Source organism: Anopheles stephensi, chromosome 2, assembly GCF_013141755.1.
Source record: "Anopheles stephensi strain Indian chromosome 2, UCI_ANSTEP_V1.0, whole genome shotgun sequence".
Taxonomy (NCBI): domain Eukaryota; kingdom Metazoa; phylum Arthropoda; class Insecta; order Diptera; family Culicidae; genus Anopheles; species Anopheles stephensi.
In genome coordinates, this window is record NC_050202.1 from 47,008,479 (window position 1) to 47,026,086 (window position 17,608).

General features: G+C 47.9%; 2 protein-coding genes across 2 annotated transcripts; one reads left to right on the plus strand and one right to left on the minus strand.

Moving 5' to 3' along the window:
- Positions 1 to 36: 36 nt before the first annotated feature.
- Positions 37 to 4,650, plus strand: LOC118507000 (nucleolar protein 6). The gene is made up of 4 exons (XM_036044893.1): positions 37 to 2,684; positions 2,762 to 3,387; positions 4,100 to 4,393; positions 4,461 to 4,650. The coding sequence occupies exons 1-4, from the start codon at positions 161 to 163 to the stop codon at positions 4,584 to 4,586; spliced, it is 3,570 nt and encodes a 1,189-aa protein (XP_035900786.1). The 5' UTR covers positions 37 to 160; the 3' UTR covers positions 4,587 to 4,650.
- LOC118507002 (myogenesis-regulating glycosidase-like) lies at positions 4,643 to 16,306 on the minus strand. The gene is made up of 5 exons (XM_036044895.1): positions 15,159 to 16,306; positions 5,982 to 6,861; positions 5,350 to 5,914; positions 5,126 to 5,282; positions 4,643 to 5,058 (listed from the first exon to the last, which is right to left on the minus strand). The coding sequence occupies exons 1-5, from the start codon at positions 15,358 to 15,360 to the stop codon at positions 4,859 to 4,861; spliced, it is 2,004 nt and encodes a 667-aa protein (XP_035900788.1). The 5' UTR covers positions 15,361 to 16,306; the 3' UTR covers positions 4,643 to 4,858.
- Between the last annotated feature and the right edge of the window lie 1,302 nt (positions 16,307 to 17,608).

Consider the following 17,608-nt stretch of genomic DNA (forward strand, 5'->3'; position numbering starts at 1 on the left):
TGGCGTAGCTGAGCTGTCACTTGCAGCATGCGCCTGGTTGCTGTCAAAATAAAAACAATGTGCGTTTTGCGAAGCAGCAGTGCCGGCACGTTTTTTCTCATCCTCGTTCAAAGTGTTGTAATTGTGCAGTAAGTTTGTAAAAGAAAAGAACATTTACAAGATGAACCGTGTGAAAAAAAAATCGGCCGGAAGTTTGGTGCTGCTGAAGAAAAAGAAAGTCAAAAAGCAACCAGTCCCCGTCGAATCGGACAACGATTCGTACGACTCGATGGTGGATAATGGTACCGAGGAGGAGGATGACGATGGGGACGTTAGCACGGCCGGCGATGGAAACGACAGCATGGACAGTGGGCTCGAAAGTGGTGCCCTGGTGCGTGTTGCAAAACCGCCGAAGAAGTCCGCCTCGAAAGCGATCAAACGTAAGGTGGCCGCACACAACGACGAGGAAATGCACCGAAAGCGCGTGAAGGAGATGAAAGCCCTGTACAAACCGCCCACCGTGGAGGAGATCAACCGGTTGAAGGAGACGGAAAACTATTACCACTCCAATTTGTTCCGCATGCAGTCGGAGGAGATGCTGAAGGAGGTGCGCGTTCCAACCAAGCTGGGCCGATTCGTGCAGGTGTGGCTGGAACAGTTCAAAGGGTTTCTGCAAACGATCGAAAGCGAATCGAACGCTCGTTCGCTGCTTGAGCTGGACTACGATGGGTTCGAGTTTCCGCTGCAGCTGAAAACGACCGGCTCGCAGTACATGCAGGAAGTGCTTGGCAAGGAGCGTTTCCGGTTCCTTCAGCAAAGACACGTCCGCACGTTCGGGGGTTGCGATACAATGTTGCGCACATCGTTCGGTAAACCGCTGGTCGTTGATCTGCTCCTGATCATGCCGGAAAAATGCTTGCACAAGGAGGACTATCTAAATCTGCGCTATCACTACAAGCGCGCACACTATCTCTGCACCATCGCACAACAGCTGCTGCAGCAGTCGGCACGAGAGGAGAAGATCGCTTCGACCGTTCGCTTTGAACCGCTGAAGGGTGATCGTTTGAAGCCGGTGCTCGTAATAATACCGGCCGATGAAACGTTCGCCAAAAAGGTTCACTTTAAGCTGCATGCCGTCGCAGACGCAACGAGCTTCCCGAAGAAACGGTTTCTCCCGCACCGGAACAACGTACGCCCATCAATGATCGGACAGGGTGTCGAACCAGATTCGACGGAAGAGTACGAAAACTTCCCGACGCCCCACTACAACACCTCCATCCTGTACGACGTACGGCTGGCCAAAAATGCCGAACTGCTCGAAAGCATCATCCAGTCGGAGAGTATACGGGAAGCGATCATTCTGCTGAAGGTGTGGATCCGTCAGCGACACTTCGATCGTGGACGGTACCCGTTCGACGGTGCAATTGTCACGTTCTACATCGCTTATCTGCTTCAGAACAAGCGAATTTACCCCAACATGAGCAGCTACCAGATTATACGGCTGTTTTGGAACCAGCTGGCTGGTAGCAACTGGGAAAAGGAAGGAATAACGTTCGACAACAGTAGCCGTGAAACGTTGAAATCCTTCTTCCGCTACTACGACGTAGTGTTTATCGATCCGCTCGGAATGCTCAACCTTACCGCCAACCTTCCGGTGGACCTTTACCGCCGCGTTCGGCACGAAAGTGCGCTGGCAATTCGTTTGCTGGACAATCCCAAGGTCAACTCCTTTCTGCCACTGTTCCTTGCAAACTATCCCGCCTTTACGCAGTACGATCACATCATCACGGTGCAAGGGTCGAAGCTGATCGCGGCCACCGTCGATTCCTTCGCGGAAGATGTCGATAAACTGGACTATCTGGGTGACGTACAAGCACTGCTCACACGCATGGTGGAACGATTGCTGCGGAAAGGGCTTGGCACGCGGGCGTCCTACCTAGTGCCGTTGGACGTAAATCATCATCCGAACGAGTCCGCTATGACAGCGGACCCTCGTCTCGTGCTGGGGCTTTCCCTGAACGGTACGAACGCGTTCAATCTGGTCGATAAGGGCCCGGAAGCGATCGATACGGCAGCGAGCGAAGCGTTCCGTGCGTTTTGGCAAGGAAAAGCGGAATTACGCCGCTTCAAGGATGGTTCCATCACGGAATCGTGCGTATGGGGCGAAGCGACCGATCCGATCGGACAGAAACGGTTGATCGTGCGATCGATTGTACAGTTTCTGCTGCAAGCGCACCTGGACATACCGGACAGCAATGTGCGATATTTGGCCAATCAGTTCGAGCTCGCCATTGCGCCGTTTCCGAAGCAAAAGTTGCACCAAACGATCGAAGAACGATCGCTAGCCGTTATCCGTGCGTTCGATACGGTCGGTCGTATGATGCGCGATCTGGAGAAGCTACCGCTAACGATCCACGCTATCCTTGGGACGGATCCGGTCTTTCGGTACACCGATCCGGATCCACCACGTCCAACGGCAAGTGGCGTGCTGGTTGGTGGGCGCTTAGTGTTTCTTAGTGCGAAACCGATTCACGCAACGATTCAGCTGGAAGCGAGTGGAAAATGGCCGGCGGATCTGGAAGCGATACGTCGTTTGAAGACGGCATTCTACCTGCGTATTGCCGATAGCATTACCAAGACAGCGGCAAACTCGTCCAACAAACCGCTGGCCCAAGCGTACAATGAGTATTTGGATGTGCTTTACGGTAAGTAAAACAGTTCGTGAGCGTTAGAGTCCCATAAAAACGTACTACTTATTACGATCCTGCTCGGTCTACGACAGAAAACTTCCTTTTCCGGTTCGTCATCATCCATCAGCGCGAAATTACCATCCTGCGTGAATATCTCGCCGACAACAAGGTGACCCGTCTGCAGCAGGACACGGACGAAAGTATTGCGCTCGAGATGCAGGCAACGATTCTGCCAAAGCTGACCGGCTTTTTGCACGGTTTACATCAGCAGTACTTTTCGTTCGGGTCCGTCGCGGCCATCGCGAAACGTTGGCTCTATTCGCAACTGATCGATACGTATCTGTGGCCGGACGAGTGTACCGAACTATTGCTCGCTGCCATTTACCTTAACCAACCACTACAGCCTCCCATTCAACCGCAAACCGGATTCCTGCGGTGGTTGCAGTTCGTTGCGTCGACCGATTGGAGCAAGGAGATGATCGTGGTGAATCTGAACGATGAGCTATCGAGCGAAACGATCGAACAGGTGGAGAAGGAATTTTACGAGCGACGCCAAAACTTCCCACCGCTCACAATCGTTACCCCGGCGGACGAAGGAAAGTATGGACTGTTTGGACGGAGAGCGCCGACCGTTGAGATACTGAACCGGGTGACACTGCTAGCACAGGCGGCTACCAAGCTGATTGATACAAACTATCGAACGCTGCAGAAAATTCAGGTATGTTAAAGAATTAATAAGCCTTTACTTTCTAAAATTTGGCAATTCAAAGGGGTAGCCTTGGAAGGAAAGGAAGGAAAGGAAATTGCAAATAGGGCGGTATATCCTTCTCGCTTTATATAATCGCTTCGAGTGTTCGAGTAACATCTTCTCTGGGGCAGCGACGGATCAAGCCCGCTGGAGGCCCTAGGCCATGGCCCTAGGAATCCTGCAATGATCCGTAGGTCGCTAGACCTAACCAATTTCGATAGATTCTCACGATCACGGTCTTCACACGGCAGGGCCGGGGTGCAAATCCCACCCAGACCGCCTCCCCGTACGTAAGGCTAATGGCAGGCCAAGACCTTTCGAGGTTGACGCGCCAAGAAAGAATAAGAAGAAGCATACAAAACTCCGGGATACCCTGTATGCTCGTCGTCGATCGAAGTGACTTACAAATCACCTCGGCCAGTAGAATTATTTGGAAAAAACTCCATTATTAAAGGATCTTACCCAATAATTCTTCAGCCACGACGGTCTTGCAACAGATATTCTCATCAGTTTATGATAAATTTATGATAATGTAGAAGGAAGTGGCCATCTCTGCTAACCCAATAGTAGAGCCGATTTTAAGACTCAAAACACGTTTCTTCCCAACTGTCGACTGTACTATCCTCTTAATATAAGATTATAGTGCGTCTTAACTCTTAACTCTCATCTTACCTGCATTCAGAATTTCTTCGAACCCTCGCTGGAAGGATACAATCTGATCATTCACCTGGACAGCACGATCGTAACACCGATCGGCATTCCCAAGCCGAAAGAAATGGCAATGCAAAGCGCGGCGAGTCTGTACGCGAAATCTTCCAACACCGACCCGGCGGCCGGTTTCAGTCCGGTGCGCTTCTACCTGCAGGAACTTCGCGCAGCGTATCGACAGTTTGCCATCTTCTTCTACGATCCGTGCGGTGGTGATCGGATTGCTGTGCTGTGGCGTCCGCAGGCACTGGAGGAGAAACCTTTCTCGGTAAGTTTGTAGCAGCACGAACGTTTACAAGATTTGCCTTACTTAAGCGCCCTGCCTTTCGCTCTAGACTTCAAACGTAAATGGGAGAAAGGTTACGGAGCATGGAGCGCTGCAGCTGAACGTGGACGCGCTGGTACGAGACTTTGAGCTGCTTGGTCACCGGCTGGTTAGCCGCATCGAGAGACGATTCTAAACCACAATCGTTGTACAGTAGGAAACTAATAAAAGAGACGCACCAACACAACTGCCTACTGTTATACAGTTTATACCAGTTTATTTTGGGATGTGGCGGAAAAATATGAAGTAAATATAAATCACTATGATTGCGTTCCGACTCATCGCCACCTTGCCTTACTTTATCCCCCGCCCCAACACCTGTGTGGTGCGGTCTCCCCGTTTTGTTTTGTTACCCTGTTTACTCTTGGTAAGGAACTAGCATAACTCGGTTACACAGCGTCAGTGGGTTCAGTTTGCTTGGAACGTGGCAGAAACAAAGTATGGCAGCGTGTCCATCGGTGCCGTGTAGTTGTAGAGCCACCGGCCACCTTCATGCACCCGGTTCGTGTTGCCATCGCGCCACGTACCCTTGGGCAGATAGACGTCCCGGGAGGTGGCGAACTCTGCCAGCACGGGCGCAACCACAATGTCCTCACCGAGCAGGTATTCTGTAAAACAGGGAGTTCAAAACAAGTCAAATGGAATCGAAAGCGTAGCGAGAGATGCAGCACTCACCATCGTAAATCGTTTGTGCGATCTTATCGGTCGGATCAAGCCACCAGATCGGTGGATTCACCGGCGTACCGTGTGATACGGCCAATCGCATCCGCTGGATGATGTAGTCCGCGTACGTTTCGTGCAATTCCGCAAACTTCTTCGATATCGTAATGCTCTGTTACCGGGCGAAAGATAGAAAGCTTTAGTGTAAAGATCGTAAGACGGATCACCGCAACACTCACCTCCTCGTCAATGTCCCAGGGCGTTTTGGAGAACTGTATGCTCGGCATGAACACACTCGCCTCCAGCCAGCGAATAAACAGCTCCTTGGTCAGTATGTCGTCCCCGTACACGTTGCCACCGATCATGTCCGGCAGCACGAACGGATACCCGTTCAAGTTCATCTGCAGCAGTGTCGGAATGAGCGACTGTAGCCCATTGTTCCAGCCCCAGCGTGTGTCGAAATCGAGCATCCGGACAAACACGGGCAAATCTTGCGTTCCCCAACCGGTACGCACCTCGATCATGCCACCGAAGGCGGCACACATCCGCACAAAGTTGACGGTTTGGCTCGAGGGCAGCAGGGCCGTCGGTCCTCCAATGTCCGGATCGGCCGGAGCCCAGCTCGTTTCGCCAGCATCGAACTTGAAGTTGTCGATTCCGAGCTCTTGAATTTCGCGCAACCGGCGCCGAAACCATTCGACCGCGTCCGGATTGTTGAAGTTGATGTAGGACGCCTCGTTTTCGCCACTGTTCCACCATTTGGTGTTGTAGCCGATGGTTTCGTTGTGTGACTTTACCAGATAACTGTAGAGAAATGGAGTACAAGCATCACTCAATCTGCGCGACAGCGATCTCTCGATCGGTTCCTTACCCCTTGCTCAGTGCCTCCGTGTACCAGGGATCACAGTTTTTGTTGATGAACGGATGCACCCAGAGCGTCACGCGGAAGCCCATCTCGTGCAGCATTTCCGTCATCTCCGTCACGTTCGGGAAGGTGATCGTGTTGAAGGTAAGCGATCCGTAGCAAACCTCCCACAGATCGTCAATGTCCAGCTGCGCGTTCTTGAACCCGTACGCATTGATTTCGCGCGCAAAGTCCAGCACCGTCTGCTGGCTGATCGGGCGCCGATACCGCACCCAGGTCGACCAGATCGGTTGGCGCACCATGCGCTCGTCGGGAATGTCTACCGGTTGGTTCAGCACACGCTCGACCGCCTTCTGGTGCGCTTCGCGCGCATCGGCCGCTACACCGACGCGATAGCTAAAGACAAACTCCTCGTCGTACGTGTAGTACGGTAGCTCCTTCTTGGCGGTAAACCTCAACACCTGATCGTCCTGATCGATAAACAGTGGCACCTCCTTGTCGATGTAGAAAAACACACCGGCCGTGTTGAACCAGTAGCGTTCGATGATGGCCGCACTGTGCAGCTCTTTGGTGATGTAGGGATAGTCGTCGAAGCGTAGCTTCTCGATCGGGTAATACTGTTCCATCAGTTCCGGACCACCGTACCAGTGTGGTGGGGTTTGGTCCGAACCGAGCGTGTCATGCAGATGCACCACATCGCTACCAATCTGACCCTTGCGCAGGGTGCGCGTTATGCTTAAGTACGCGAAGCCGGCACTGTCCTCTAGCTCGCGAATTTCGATGTTGTGCCCATTGCCATACAGGCGCATACCTTTCGGGAACGTTTCGACGTCGGAGTCGTCCGTGAAGTCATGATCGAAGGTGATCCTTTGCACACGATCGTCACCTGGTAGGATGGAAGAAAGAGAACAAAATGACTGAGAAAACGATTCCTTGATACGCGTCCTTTCGAGGTAGAGACCTGGACCGTTACAACTAAGCCACCACTAAGAAAGAAGAATTCTTCCTCTTTGTATCATCGCACCCATTGCAATTCTGCTAAAATGGCGGGACCTTCCATGTAAAAAATGTAGTGTGAAAAGTTCTCAGAGATGGATAAGTTAGGTTCGGTGGTGGTTAGAATTGCCCCCCAAGATGAGTCATTTAAACCACATACATTGCTGTGAAAATTTTACCTTGAAGTTACCAACAGATCTGATGCGGCGGGAAAGACACTGAGTGTGACTCTAGAAAAATTAAAAGGTCCTTACACAAGGCATCTTACACGTCAAGGTTCTAGCTACAATTTAAACCTTCTCCGGCACTACAACGATTGGACGACTGCTAAGTCATCTTCAGAGTCATCAGACAGTGAGGTGCTCTTGATAGATGAGGTCCTATGGATTTAAATCCAAGGCTAATCATAAAGGGCGGAAGGGTGACGAATACTCTTTGATTCTGAGGTCTCTTAACATTCGAAGCCCTACGTATGATAAGACCCGTCCGACGACTTTGAGGTTCGCTGGCAGACGAGTGCCGTTAGCAGTATCTTGGAGGAGAAAACATCTTAGACCATAAGAGTCAAAGGGACCATAAGGATCATTGGATGACGAAGTCTCGTGATCTAAATTTAGTGTTCGGAGAGTTGATATATTTTACGGTATGATGGACTTCTTGATGTTAGGAACTCCAGCAATACTCGGGAATCTTATCAAAAACCTTAAATTTATTTAGCCTACTAAAGTTGATATGGAGATCACCAATACGGGGTCCAACGTTTGCTGGACTTTCAACATCTTGACGTAAACTGATCATGCTTGCCTGAGACTATCTCTTCCAACTCTTCATCTATCCGCCCATCAGTTAGGTGCTCTGTTGAGGCAGTAGATAACGCTTTGAGGAATCAAATAGCTATTCGAGATCGCCGTGAAAGCTTTGTCAAAATGATTCTACCATGCCCCGACTGATGTATCACCTAACATCACTTGAACCTCAATAAAGGTGTTCCAAATAATGCGTGTTTTGCTATTAAAAAGACATGCACGGCGACTCTAACTTGACATTCAAATGCCATTCGTAGTGGAGGACGCGAAACAGCTGCTTTATTGAACCCTGTTTGCACGGGTGCCTTTTATCGGCCAATAGCACCCCCAAAAGGCCTACCAGCAGTGTCCGGGGGCAGTTTTATAAGGACTTTGATCAAATACCACCGGATTTATTACCCTCCCCGTCTGCGGAAGATCTCTTACCCAGATATTGACCGTACGCGATCGATGACACGGCTGTGTGTGAAGGTGGAGAGGTCCCACATTCCAGCGTTCGAATCGTCGCTTAGATCATCGTCCCATCCCGGGTTGGATGGGAGAACCACTCACATAAATCTTCCTTCCTTCTGCATCTGCAGGGTCCGAGATTTCCTAAGCTCGTGGCGCGTAGTGAAATAATTAATTTCTCCCAAGGGAAATTAATTTCAAGCGTTTGCTTTTAATCCTTCCGTGCGCCATACCCGGCTTTACGGTGTTCGGTGTGCTGCCGCGTGTGCAATGCATAGGAAAAGCAGTCGAAAGTCGGGCTAGAGAGAGAGAGAGCGAGAGAAAGCATCCGATCCGTTTTTGATCCACTCGAGTCGAGATGAAGGTAGGTACATGGAGGCGAGATGCTTGATCTATCAGATCTAGGTGAAACAGAAACGGTGAGATTTATGGGAGGCCGTTTCGAGGGATGTGAGGAGATCGGAGGTGCTGTGGCAGTGGGCGGTAGTGGGTGGTCAGCGCCAAAGCATCAGCGACGCCGAAACACATCCCATTAATTATGACCATTTTTCGCCGGATCTCGAGCCAAATGGTGTATCTTCCGCGTGCCGGCAACGATGGAAGCGAGGCAGACGATTTTGGGGGGGGGGGGGGGGGGGGGGTGAATTGCGGATAATGGTGGGCAGAGCATCGTTTGATCGCCACGATTACGAAAGCGGAATGAAAAATGTACCACGAAACTCGGGCGCAAATGACGCGTGTGATGGCGCTTGCCCAAAACCGGTGACCGTCGTCACGTGTGGAAACGCCGCATTCCGTTCGGATAACCCCAGTTTGGTCCTGTACTCCGCACACATACGCCTGCTCCCGTATCGGATAATTAGAAGTGACTGAGGAAATGGCGAGACGAGAGAAAACTTCGATTCTAGTTGCCTTCGGGGTCTAAGGGCTAGCTCTTCAAGATGGATTTTTCAACTTAACAACCCAATAAAATGGAAATTAGCAAGATATTTTAGAGCGGCCCGGTGGTAGATGCAACAGCGGCGCCGGTCTTCACACGACGGGATCAGGGTTCAAATCCCATCAAGTCCGTTTCCCCGTAGTGTAAGGACTGACTATTCAACTATGCGGTGGTTATCATTAAGTCTAGTAAGCCAAAAATGGCAGGCACAAGCTAAGAGATCGTTAGGATCACAAGAGGAAGAGAAGATATTTTGTCAGGTGATGCAAGGAGAAATTAACCTGTTCTCTAAGCTGTTGCTGCAGTCTAAGCCGATGCTTGGGGCACTGAGCTTACAAGGAGCCTAGTTCATATCGAACGAGGAGTATCTATAAACAGGCTCTCCGGGGAACCTCTGTCATTTAGAGGGTCCCGAACTCCGTAAGAAGCCTCGTATATTGTCTCCGTTTAGCCTTAGACTTGAGACTTTGACCCAGTCAGCAGAGTCGATGATTAAATGGCCTCCAATGGTCGATCATTAAAGGGCGCCGGTCTTCACACGACAGGACCTTGGAAAATCCCATTCAATCTGATTCCCGGTACGCAGGGCTGGCTATTCAGCTACTACGGGTCGACGACGACAAGCCGAAACCTTTCGAGGTTGTAGTACTAAAGAAGGAGAAGAAGAAAATTCTTGATCTGTCGCTGGTTGCAGTCGTTGTTGCACTTTTTAAATTAACCCTTTACTATCGGCTTTCGGACGCTTAGGGCACGTACAAGGGTACGGAACACGAACGAAATCATTTACAGCTCGTTTGTCTTAATAAGTAAAAATAATATCTCCTGATGCCATTATTATTAAATTTCATCCTCGGTCTTACTTTGTCTCGAATAAATCAAATGCTTGAAGCCATTTTAGTAATTTTTTATATGACCAGTCGAGAAAACTTACAGATAACAAAGACTGCAACAGTTAAGCTGAAAAAATTACGAAGGTATTTTAGTCATAAATCCCATTCCAACTTTTAATAGAACGATTTGGGCTAATTTGCAGGATGTCTAGCAGAGAAGAATCCAAACTAGCCACTTCATGTTCAGAACAAATCTTTCTTGTATTTAATTAGCGATTAAATTTGATCTGAAAATCGGAAAATTGGTACCATCATGTTGTGTAATGGACATCCAAAAATTTGCTAGCCTGTTTTTCTAACTGGTATAGCATCCTGATTACCGTATCATAAAACCGAAAAAGAGAAAAAGAAGAAAAGAGGACTATAGCCACGGTAAAGCTCATCGATGGAGACGCCTGGTACTTGATTGAGATTGGAGATTGGATTGGATTAAATGTTCGTTTGTTTAACTCAAGCAATGCTCAATCGTCGATTATAATAAATTTGAAAAAAACTAGAGAAGAAAGAATTATGTAAAGTCTTATGAAAAAGCGCCCACAACCAGATAGCATTATCTGGAGATAAAGACCACCACAAAGCAACAGATAGCTTCCTGTCAACAGTTTACAGCGTGTATTGTTAAGTGACATTGATAAGGAAACGCAAAATTTATTAGCTTATTGGTAGGGCACATTATCATTTATGACTATCATTCATAATGGTCAGTTGAAAATGATTGTATGGTTCTTTCCTACGTTGTGCCTAGCTATTGTTTCCACTGTGTGTAAAGAGCTAAAACAAAAATGGCCTTCCTTCTATTGTTTACTTCTAGAAATTGCGTCAAACTAAAGCCCGTTGCGTTATGAACCTGATACACACATATTCTACCACCATTCCAAAATAGTTTTCGAGCAAGTCTCTCATACCGTGTCGCGGGACGTGATTTACGGAAACTACACAGCAACTTAACCTCAAAATTTGAATCTCGTGAAAGCGTAACCACGTAAAAAGCAAGTAAGGTGGAAGTAAAGCATCCAAATCGCTAATCGAATCTGGCGTGTGGCAATCCGATCCGATCCGAAAGGCGATGTGTGTGTCGCCAACGAAACGCGAGATGAGATGTTAGCAAAAAAGGGCCACCGATCATCGGTATCGAGAAAGGGACAGCGAGACACTTTTCACGGTCCAAATTTCCTTGGGTGTGTCTCTGGAAGACGGAAGTGGTTTGTAATTCTCCCTCTCCACCACAGGGGGGGTTGGCATCAGTTTTGGATTGGTTCTAAAATTAATCCCCCCCATGCACGAGCGAACGAGCGAACGAAGGTAGAAAATGAAGCGAATGTCTGAGCTGATATTCCAAATCGTAAGGTAAGCTGTTCGGAAACATCGAACACTACTGCCGCTTGCCTAACAACCATCTTCGGTGGAGGGCTCCCGAGTGAGAAGGGTGGTGAAGGCAGGGGGTCCATCAATCAGCAAGAATTGTAAACACCAGCAGCAACCGGCTGCCCGGAGAATATGGCAACCGCGGGAACCACGGCGCAGCCCCAAGAACATGATCGCCGATCGTGGCCGTTAACGTTAATGCTCTGTTTTCGTGTCGCCTGTCATGGATCGTTTGTTGCCTGTGGCGCGTTCTACAATATGAAGCCGAAAGACATCGACGTCGACACCGGACGAATGATGGCAATCCGTCCGGTCGCGTCCATCAACGGGGGCCGCCGGCCAGTTGATGTTGTTTGGCTGTGGGGGACTCTCCTTTTTGCTTTTTTTTCCTTTCTGCTTCTTGCGGCGAGGCAACGAATGTTTTGTCACCTCCGCACGAAATGGAAAGTGATAACTAATTTTTTTGTTATCTGTTTATACGGCCATTACGTGATGGTGTTGAGTTATTGCTACCGATTCGAACCCCAAATGCTATTGTGGTGGGTGGGATTGAGGGGGGGTTCGGTTTTTTATTCGTTGTTGTTGTGTGTTGCGATTTATGGGCCAAGAAGATAATTTCGTTGTTTTCACAAGGACGTTTCAGCGCATTGCTTATAGGGTGATTGGGCGGGTTCTTGCTATTAAGTAAGCTGGAATGATTCAATGTCGCTTCTAAGTATGTTATTATAAGTATACTACTTAGTTTCTTCCTTATGACAGCTGTCAATCGAAAAATGACAGGTCCAAATCAACGGATAACATCCCACGAGGACTTTTCGTGTAGGAGAACATCTAAATTTAATTTTCAAGAAACGATTTAAGATCCTTGCGCTAGAGCAAGTCTCCTCCTATGATGCTCTCGATTAATTTAGCATACCAGTAGCTAGATAGCCGTTTCTATTTAAGAAAGACTGACCTGGATGAGATTTGATCGATACCCAGTCCAACCATAAGCGCAAAATTATCCAAACCAATAGCTAGCAATTCCAGTGGCCTTGCGTCGTATCTGTTAACACCTCGCATCATTCTGCTCCACCGTTTAGCTTCACATCAGAGTGTTCAGCTGTTTACAAAGTGTGAAACTATGTGCTACACACTTTTCGTGTTAAACATCCAGGTCATGGATTTGAAAGATTCGCATTCGGTGGAATTGTGGTATAGTTTATTGAGGCGAGCACAGTAACAATATTGATAATTGTGGGTTCTTCTCTTTATTTGCAGGTATGTGTAGTAATAATCAGACAGTACAGTTGAGGTTTGAACTACGGCAAAAGCGGCCTATTGTCAAGATGAAGATCGCTGACCACTGATATCATTGCTTAACAGTATTTTAATCCCAGGTAAGTGATTATTTCTGTCAGTCCTCACTATGGGAAAACGGCCCAGATGCGACTTGAACCCCGGGTCTGCCGTGTGAAGATCGGTGCCGCTGTCGCATCTACCACTGAGCCGTCCACTGGCTGTTTCTATACCTTATTTTAACGATAAACAAATGCCCTGAAAGCTTATGTTCATAACTTTGAAGACCTCCATCAGTAATGCTTCAGAACCAATCTAATTTTTGAGGACGTATCATAGCGGCTTAGTGATCGTTGATGAAGTTTTACTGAGCTATCCATGCTCAATATTTTTGAATTTTCGTAATGGACCCACTGTTCCTTCCCGTTTATGCAAGAATCCTTTCCGTTTATGACTTTGGACCAGTTCTTCACAAGTGCATAACTGACGTCCAATGGCCTTAGATCATGCGGGAACCGATTTCCTAACTTCCAAAACATTCTCTTGGCGTTTAAACTATGGCAAATGGTAAGCTGAGTTGCTCTAAGCGATTTCGCTCGTTATGGGTCAATGATGAATCTTTACTTAGAATTGCCTCCAGCTCTGTATCTTTAATTGGAACAAAAATTGAATGAATAAGTGGGGCCAACTGATATCAGAACCGCGAAAATTTATTTACATTTGTATGAGCAACTACTTGCACAATCACAATGTAAAATTATGATTTCACTTTCATCAATCACAATTTAAAATTGTAGTTTGAACATTTCAACATTGGTGGACCAAAAACTGAATTTGGAAGATAAGCTAGTGATGCTGTAAGTTTCGGCGTAGATTTGAATTTTTTTTACGCTATTTCCAATTGTTTTGATTTTTAGATAATATTATTTTTATATCCATAACAATAAACTCTGAAGAGAGAGTTGGACACTGAGCCTTAAGCCACTCTAACTCTAATAAGCCTTGTCAACTGGCAAACCTTTATTCTTGCGCTGATTATGATGTGCGTTTTGCTTTGTGAAGTATGAAGCTTTTCAATTCTTGCCACGAGAAATGTTTCTTAAAATGATCACATAATTAAAGGACAGACGAATGCACAAATAGCATAAAGACTTTACGCGCTTAAATTTTAGAGTTTGAGTTAAGAACGCCTAAAAAAGAATTTTTTTCTGAACTATGCATATTGTACATTACTCGAATACAAGGTTACCCTCCTCGATCTGGTTGTTTTGAATGTTTTATAAAACCATTTCATGCAAAAACGCCACCAGAGACACGTTACAGAGGGATAAAGGGATCATAAAGGGAACACCACCGCTCTTAAGTGCATCGTAAAGCAGCTTCATGATGGATGGATTGATGGGTAGATTGAATGCTAAAAGCAACCAAACGTCTAGCATTAACGTCTGAACCCGTGCCCCCCCACACGAGACACGATCAAATTACACACACACGCACGCACACCCGTTGGGCGGTGGCCAATCACACTTTAGCCGTAAATGTTTGATTTATGCAGCGAAAGGTACAATTCGTTTGCGGCTGCTGCATCTTAAGACTGCAGAAAACTATCCCGACCGTCCCGTGCCTCTGCCGACGGAATGCCCCCGCGCCCGAGATGAGTGATGCCAATCAAAGCTGAAGGTTCATCGACAGAGAGCCGTCGGTGGTTACTACATACCAAACTGTTGCACTTTGCCGACATGTGATCCTCACTGGTTGGTGTCGTCCCGACCGTGCGGATCCGATGCCAACTGCACACTCACTATCTAATGCATCCATGGTTTAATGGATCGACAGATGCCCTTCATCCCCTGTTGACCGGTGTGGGCCAACGTTGGCCTCGGTAAAAGGGGTTTTGGATTGTTATCGCATTGCAAGGTGAACTTGACTCGGCTGCTGTATGTCAGGAAGAAGATCCACAAAGAATTCGAATGCACTAAGTCCAATGAAATAAATCTGAAGTCCTACAGTTCACACAGCAGAATATCATTAGCTCTCGCACCGCTTCAACGATCAGTGAACGTATCCTACCAAGACTAAACATTGACTAGATTTCGCGATGTACTAATATTTATCCTCCGATTATTTATACAGAGTCTGGCCAGCGGTTCACTTGATGTTTTCCAACAAAATCTTCACTTCATTTTCTCTCGCCAGTCTCACTCGCCGGGCAACAGGAATAAAAATAATTCCATGTTTATTTTCATCCATCAACCATAATAAGCAGAGCAAGAGTCTGCTATTGAACTATCTAACGCTCGTTACACTCTCTTAAAACAAACCGCCCCGTGGTTGAGGATCTGGCCGCAACTCTTGGAGCTGAACTGATGGAAAATAAACAGACGGCCACCTTAACACGCCACTTAAGGTGTGAATCGGACTGTAGTTCCTTGCCACCGATCGGTTCTGTACTGCTTACCTCGATAGATGTTCAGGACGTACCGGTGATCCGGTTGCTCCTCGAGCCGCAGCTCGATCGAGCTGGCCGCAAAGCGATAGGTTTCACTGATCTCTTCATCGTCCCGCAGCACCAGCACCAGGGTCACGGTCAGTGCCGCCGCCAGGATCAGTACACCGAGCGTGGACAGTAGGAAACACTTCTTGGTCACACGTATCGCCATCGTAAGGCCCTCGTCGTCCAGGCGGGGATTTTCAGCCGGGAACACACACACGCGGGACACAAAAATAAATCACCAAAGCACTACCTTCCGCTGCTCGTAGTAAAATAGCGGTGACACTGGCGTACGACCACGGTGACAGTATTTTTTTTCTCTGTTTGTCGTTTCACCCCTATTGGAAATGTATGTCACGTTTCGTTAGGCATCTGACACTGGTAGGTAGGTGACACGATGTTACTACGATGAACACGAAGACGAAAGTGATCCGTGAGCACTGAGGCTAAACTGCGGGTAGAGAACACTTTTAAGAATGACACACCTCTCACACGCGGGATCTTCTGCGATGGATCACCGGCGAGAAATCACGTCTCCCGTTCTGCCCAATCGGTTTCACTTCGATCGGTACCCAATCGAGCACTAAACCTTGATGGCGGTGGGTACGCTAACGACTGGCACTGCTATCACCAAACGACCGCACAACTTCCAGACATCACCGATGCCAGGCCGCAGATAGAACCGTCCACTGTCGTCCACCGCCACCACCATGGTGTCGTCGACGCTAATACCTCGAAAGCAGTATCGCTGGTGTGTTATCACCGGATAAGTGTGATGTCCATCTCCACTGCTCAGTCCGGAGTTTGATGTTTGCTTTCGTGGATCGATCTCCGGCCAAAGCTCACGTTGATTGAGGTGAACAAAAGAAACACCACCCCTATCGCTCGCTCTCTCACCACCAAGATAATGACATCCCGCGGATGTGGCGATAGCGATGAATAATTAGACACTGCAATATAACAACAGATAACAAGCTAATCAAACGCCACAGCAGCAAGTCTTCAAGCTACACTCGGTCGCGGGTCACGCGAATAATCTTGGGATCGACGACTCACGAACAGCGATGCAACGACGCGTCGATCCTCGGTCCGGTTCGAATCGCGACTGATCGCGACGACTGGCGTCCACCTTTCTTGGGCAGCACGACGCTTTCCCACACACACACGAAGAAAAACCATCCAACGTGAAAAATTCATCCCCCCGGCTTCTGTCTTCCTGATGATCCTCCTCCTTCACGGAGATGGCGGAGGATGCCAGAACGAGACGGGCACGCGCTCTACTCCACACAAGACATACACACACACACACGGGAAAATGAGTTCAAAAGGTAGGGCGGCCAACAACAACGAAAAACTCACCCTCCTTTACAATTTCCCAACCGTAACCGTGTGTGTGTTCGTGTGGGTCGGGCCGGGGGAGCAAATCTCATTTTCCTCGACCTTGTCACTTGGGCCGGCTGATGTTGCTTTTTGCCGAAGAATTGATTAATCGTGGCGTTGTTTCGGTTGAGGTTGAGGCCAAACATTCTCTCGTGGTTGTGATCGTGTCCGTGTGTCTCCGTGTTATTTTTTTTTTGCTCGTTTTATTCGTGTGTGTGGGGGAGACGGTTTCTTTATGACGTTATCTCATTTGCGGGCAGCACGTCAAAGCAGCATCCCACCGAGTGCGGGTGTGTATCTTGTGGGGTCCGGAACAAGAAACCGAATGGGAAAGAATCCCGTGAAATGATATCCGTATTTCAGCGGGGAAATGGATGATAAAAGTGTGTAATCATTCAATTCCGTCGCCCGACCGTCGGAAACATTAATGTCATAGGCTTATTAAGGCTGGTCTGTACGCGGCAACAAAATTCGGTTTACAAAACAAACACACGCTATGCATGTACACGGAAAGGTGTAATTAGTACTACAAGGTCGCGTTCGGTTGTACGGTTGATTTTCTTTTTCGGTGTGGTAATACAATCGGAAAGGTAATACAATCGTGAGCAAAATTTCGCATTTTACGACCCCCATCGTATCGTCGTATCTATCGTACGTTTTTTTTGTGGCAAATATCATGGGGTTGCATTGTTTTTGTACCATACTTCAACCCTTACATCATGCGCTATTAATACGCGTCTAAAGGTAAGTTAATGCAACAGATAAATAAAGGATTTTCCTTTACACCGACACAGACCACTCGGACGGATGTGCTTGCAAACAAGTGCATTTGATGTTGCAACGTACTTTTCTTTTCGCCCAAGATGATGATCGAGATGCAAGGTTTTGTTGGTCCTAAGGAATTTCTCTTCTGTGGACGCACTGCACCACTAGCAGTTGACAATACTGTATTATGGAAGCATTTGAACATTAGAAGAAGAGGTCATCCTGAGATCTCCGAGACAAATGCAACTTGCGAAGATCGATAATGCCCGGCG

Excerpts from the sequence above, each read along its gene's own strand:
- LOC118507000 (XM_036044893.1), top strand. The coding sequence starts at position 161 with ATGAACCGTGTGAAAAAAAAATCGGCCGGAAGTTTGGTGCTGCTGAAG. Across the intron at positions 3,388-4,099 it reads GAACGCTGCAGAAAATTCAG|AATTTCTTCGAACCCTCGCT; the intron begins GTATGTTAAAGA and ends ACCTGCATTCAG. Across the intron at positions 4,394-4,460 it reads TGGAGGAGAAACCTTTCTCG|ACTTCAAACGTAAATGGGAG; the intron begins GTAAGTTTGTAG and ends CTTTCGCTCTAG.
- LOC118507002 (XM_036044895.1), bottom strand. The coding sequence starts at position 15,360 with ATGGCGATACGTGTGACCAAGAAGTGTTTCCTACTGTCCACGCTCGGT. Across the intron at positions 6,862-15,158 it reads CGTCCTGAACATCTATCGAG|GTGACGATCGTGTGCAAAGG; the intron begins GTAAGCAGTACA and ends CCATCCTACCAG. Across the intron at positions 5,059-5,125 it reads CGCACAAACGATTTACGATG|AATACCTGCTCGGTGAGGAC; the intron begins GTGAGTGCTGCA and ends CCTGTTTTACAG.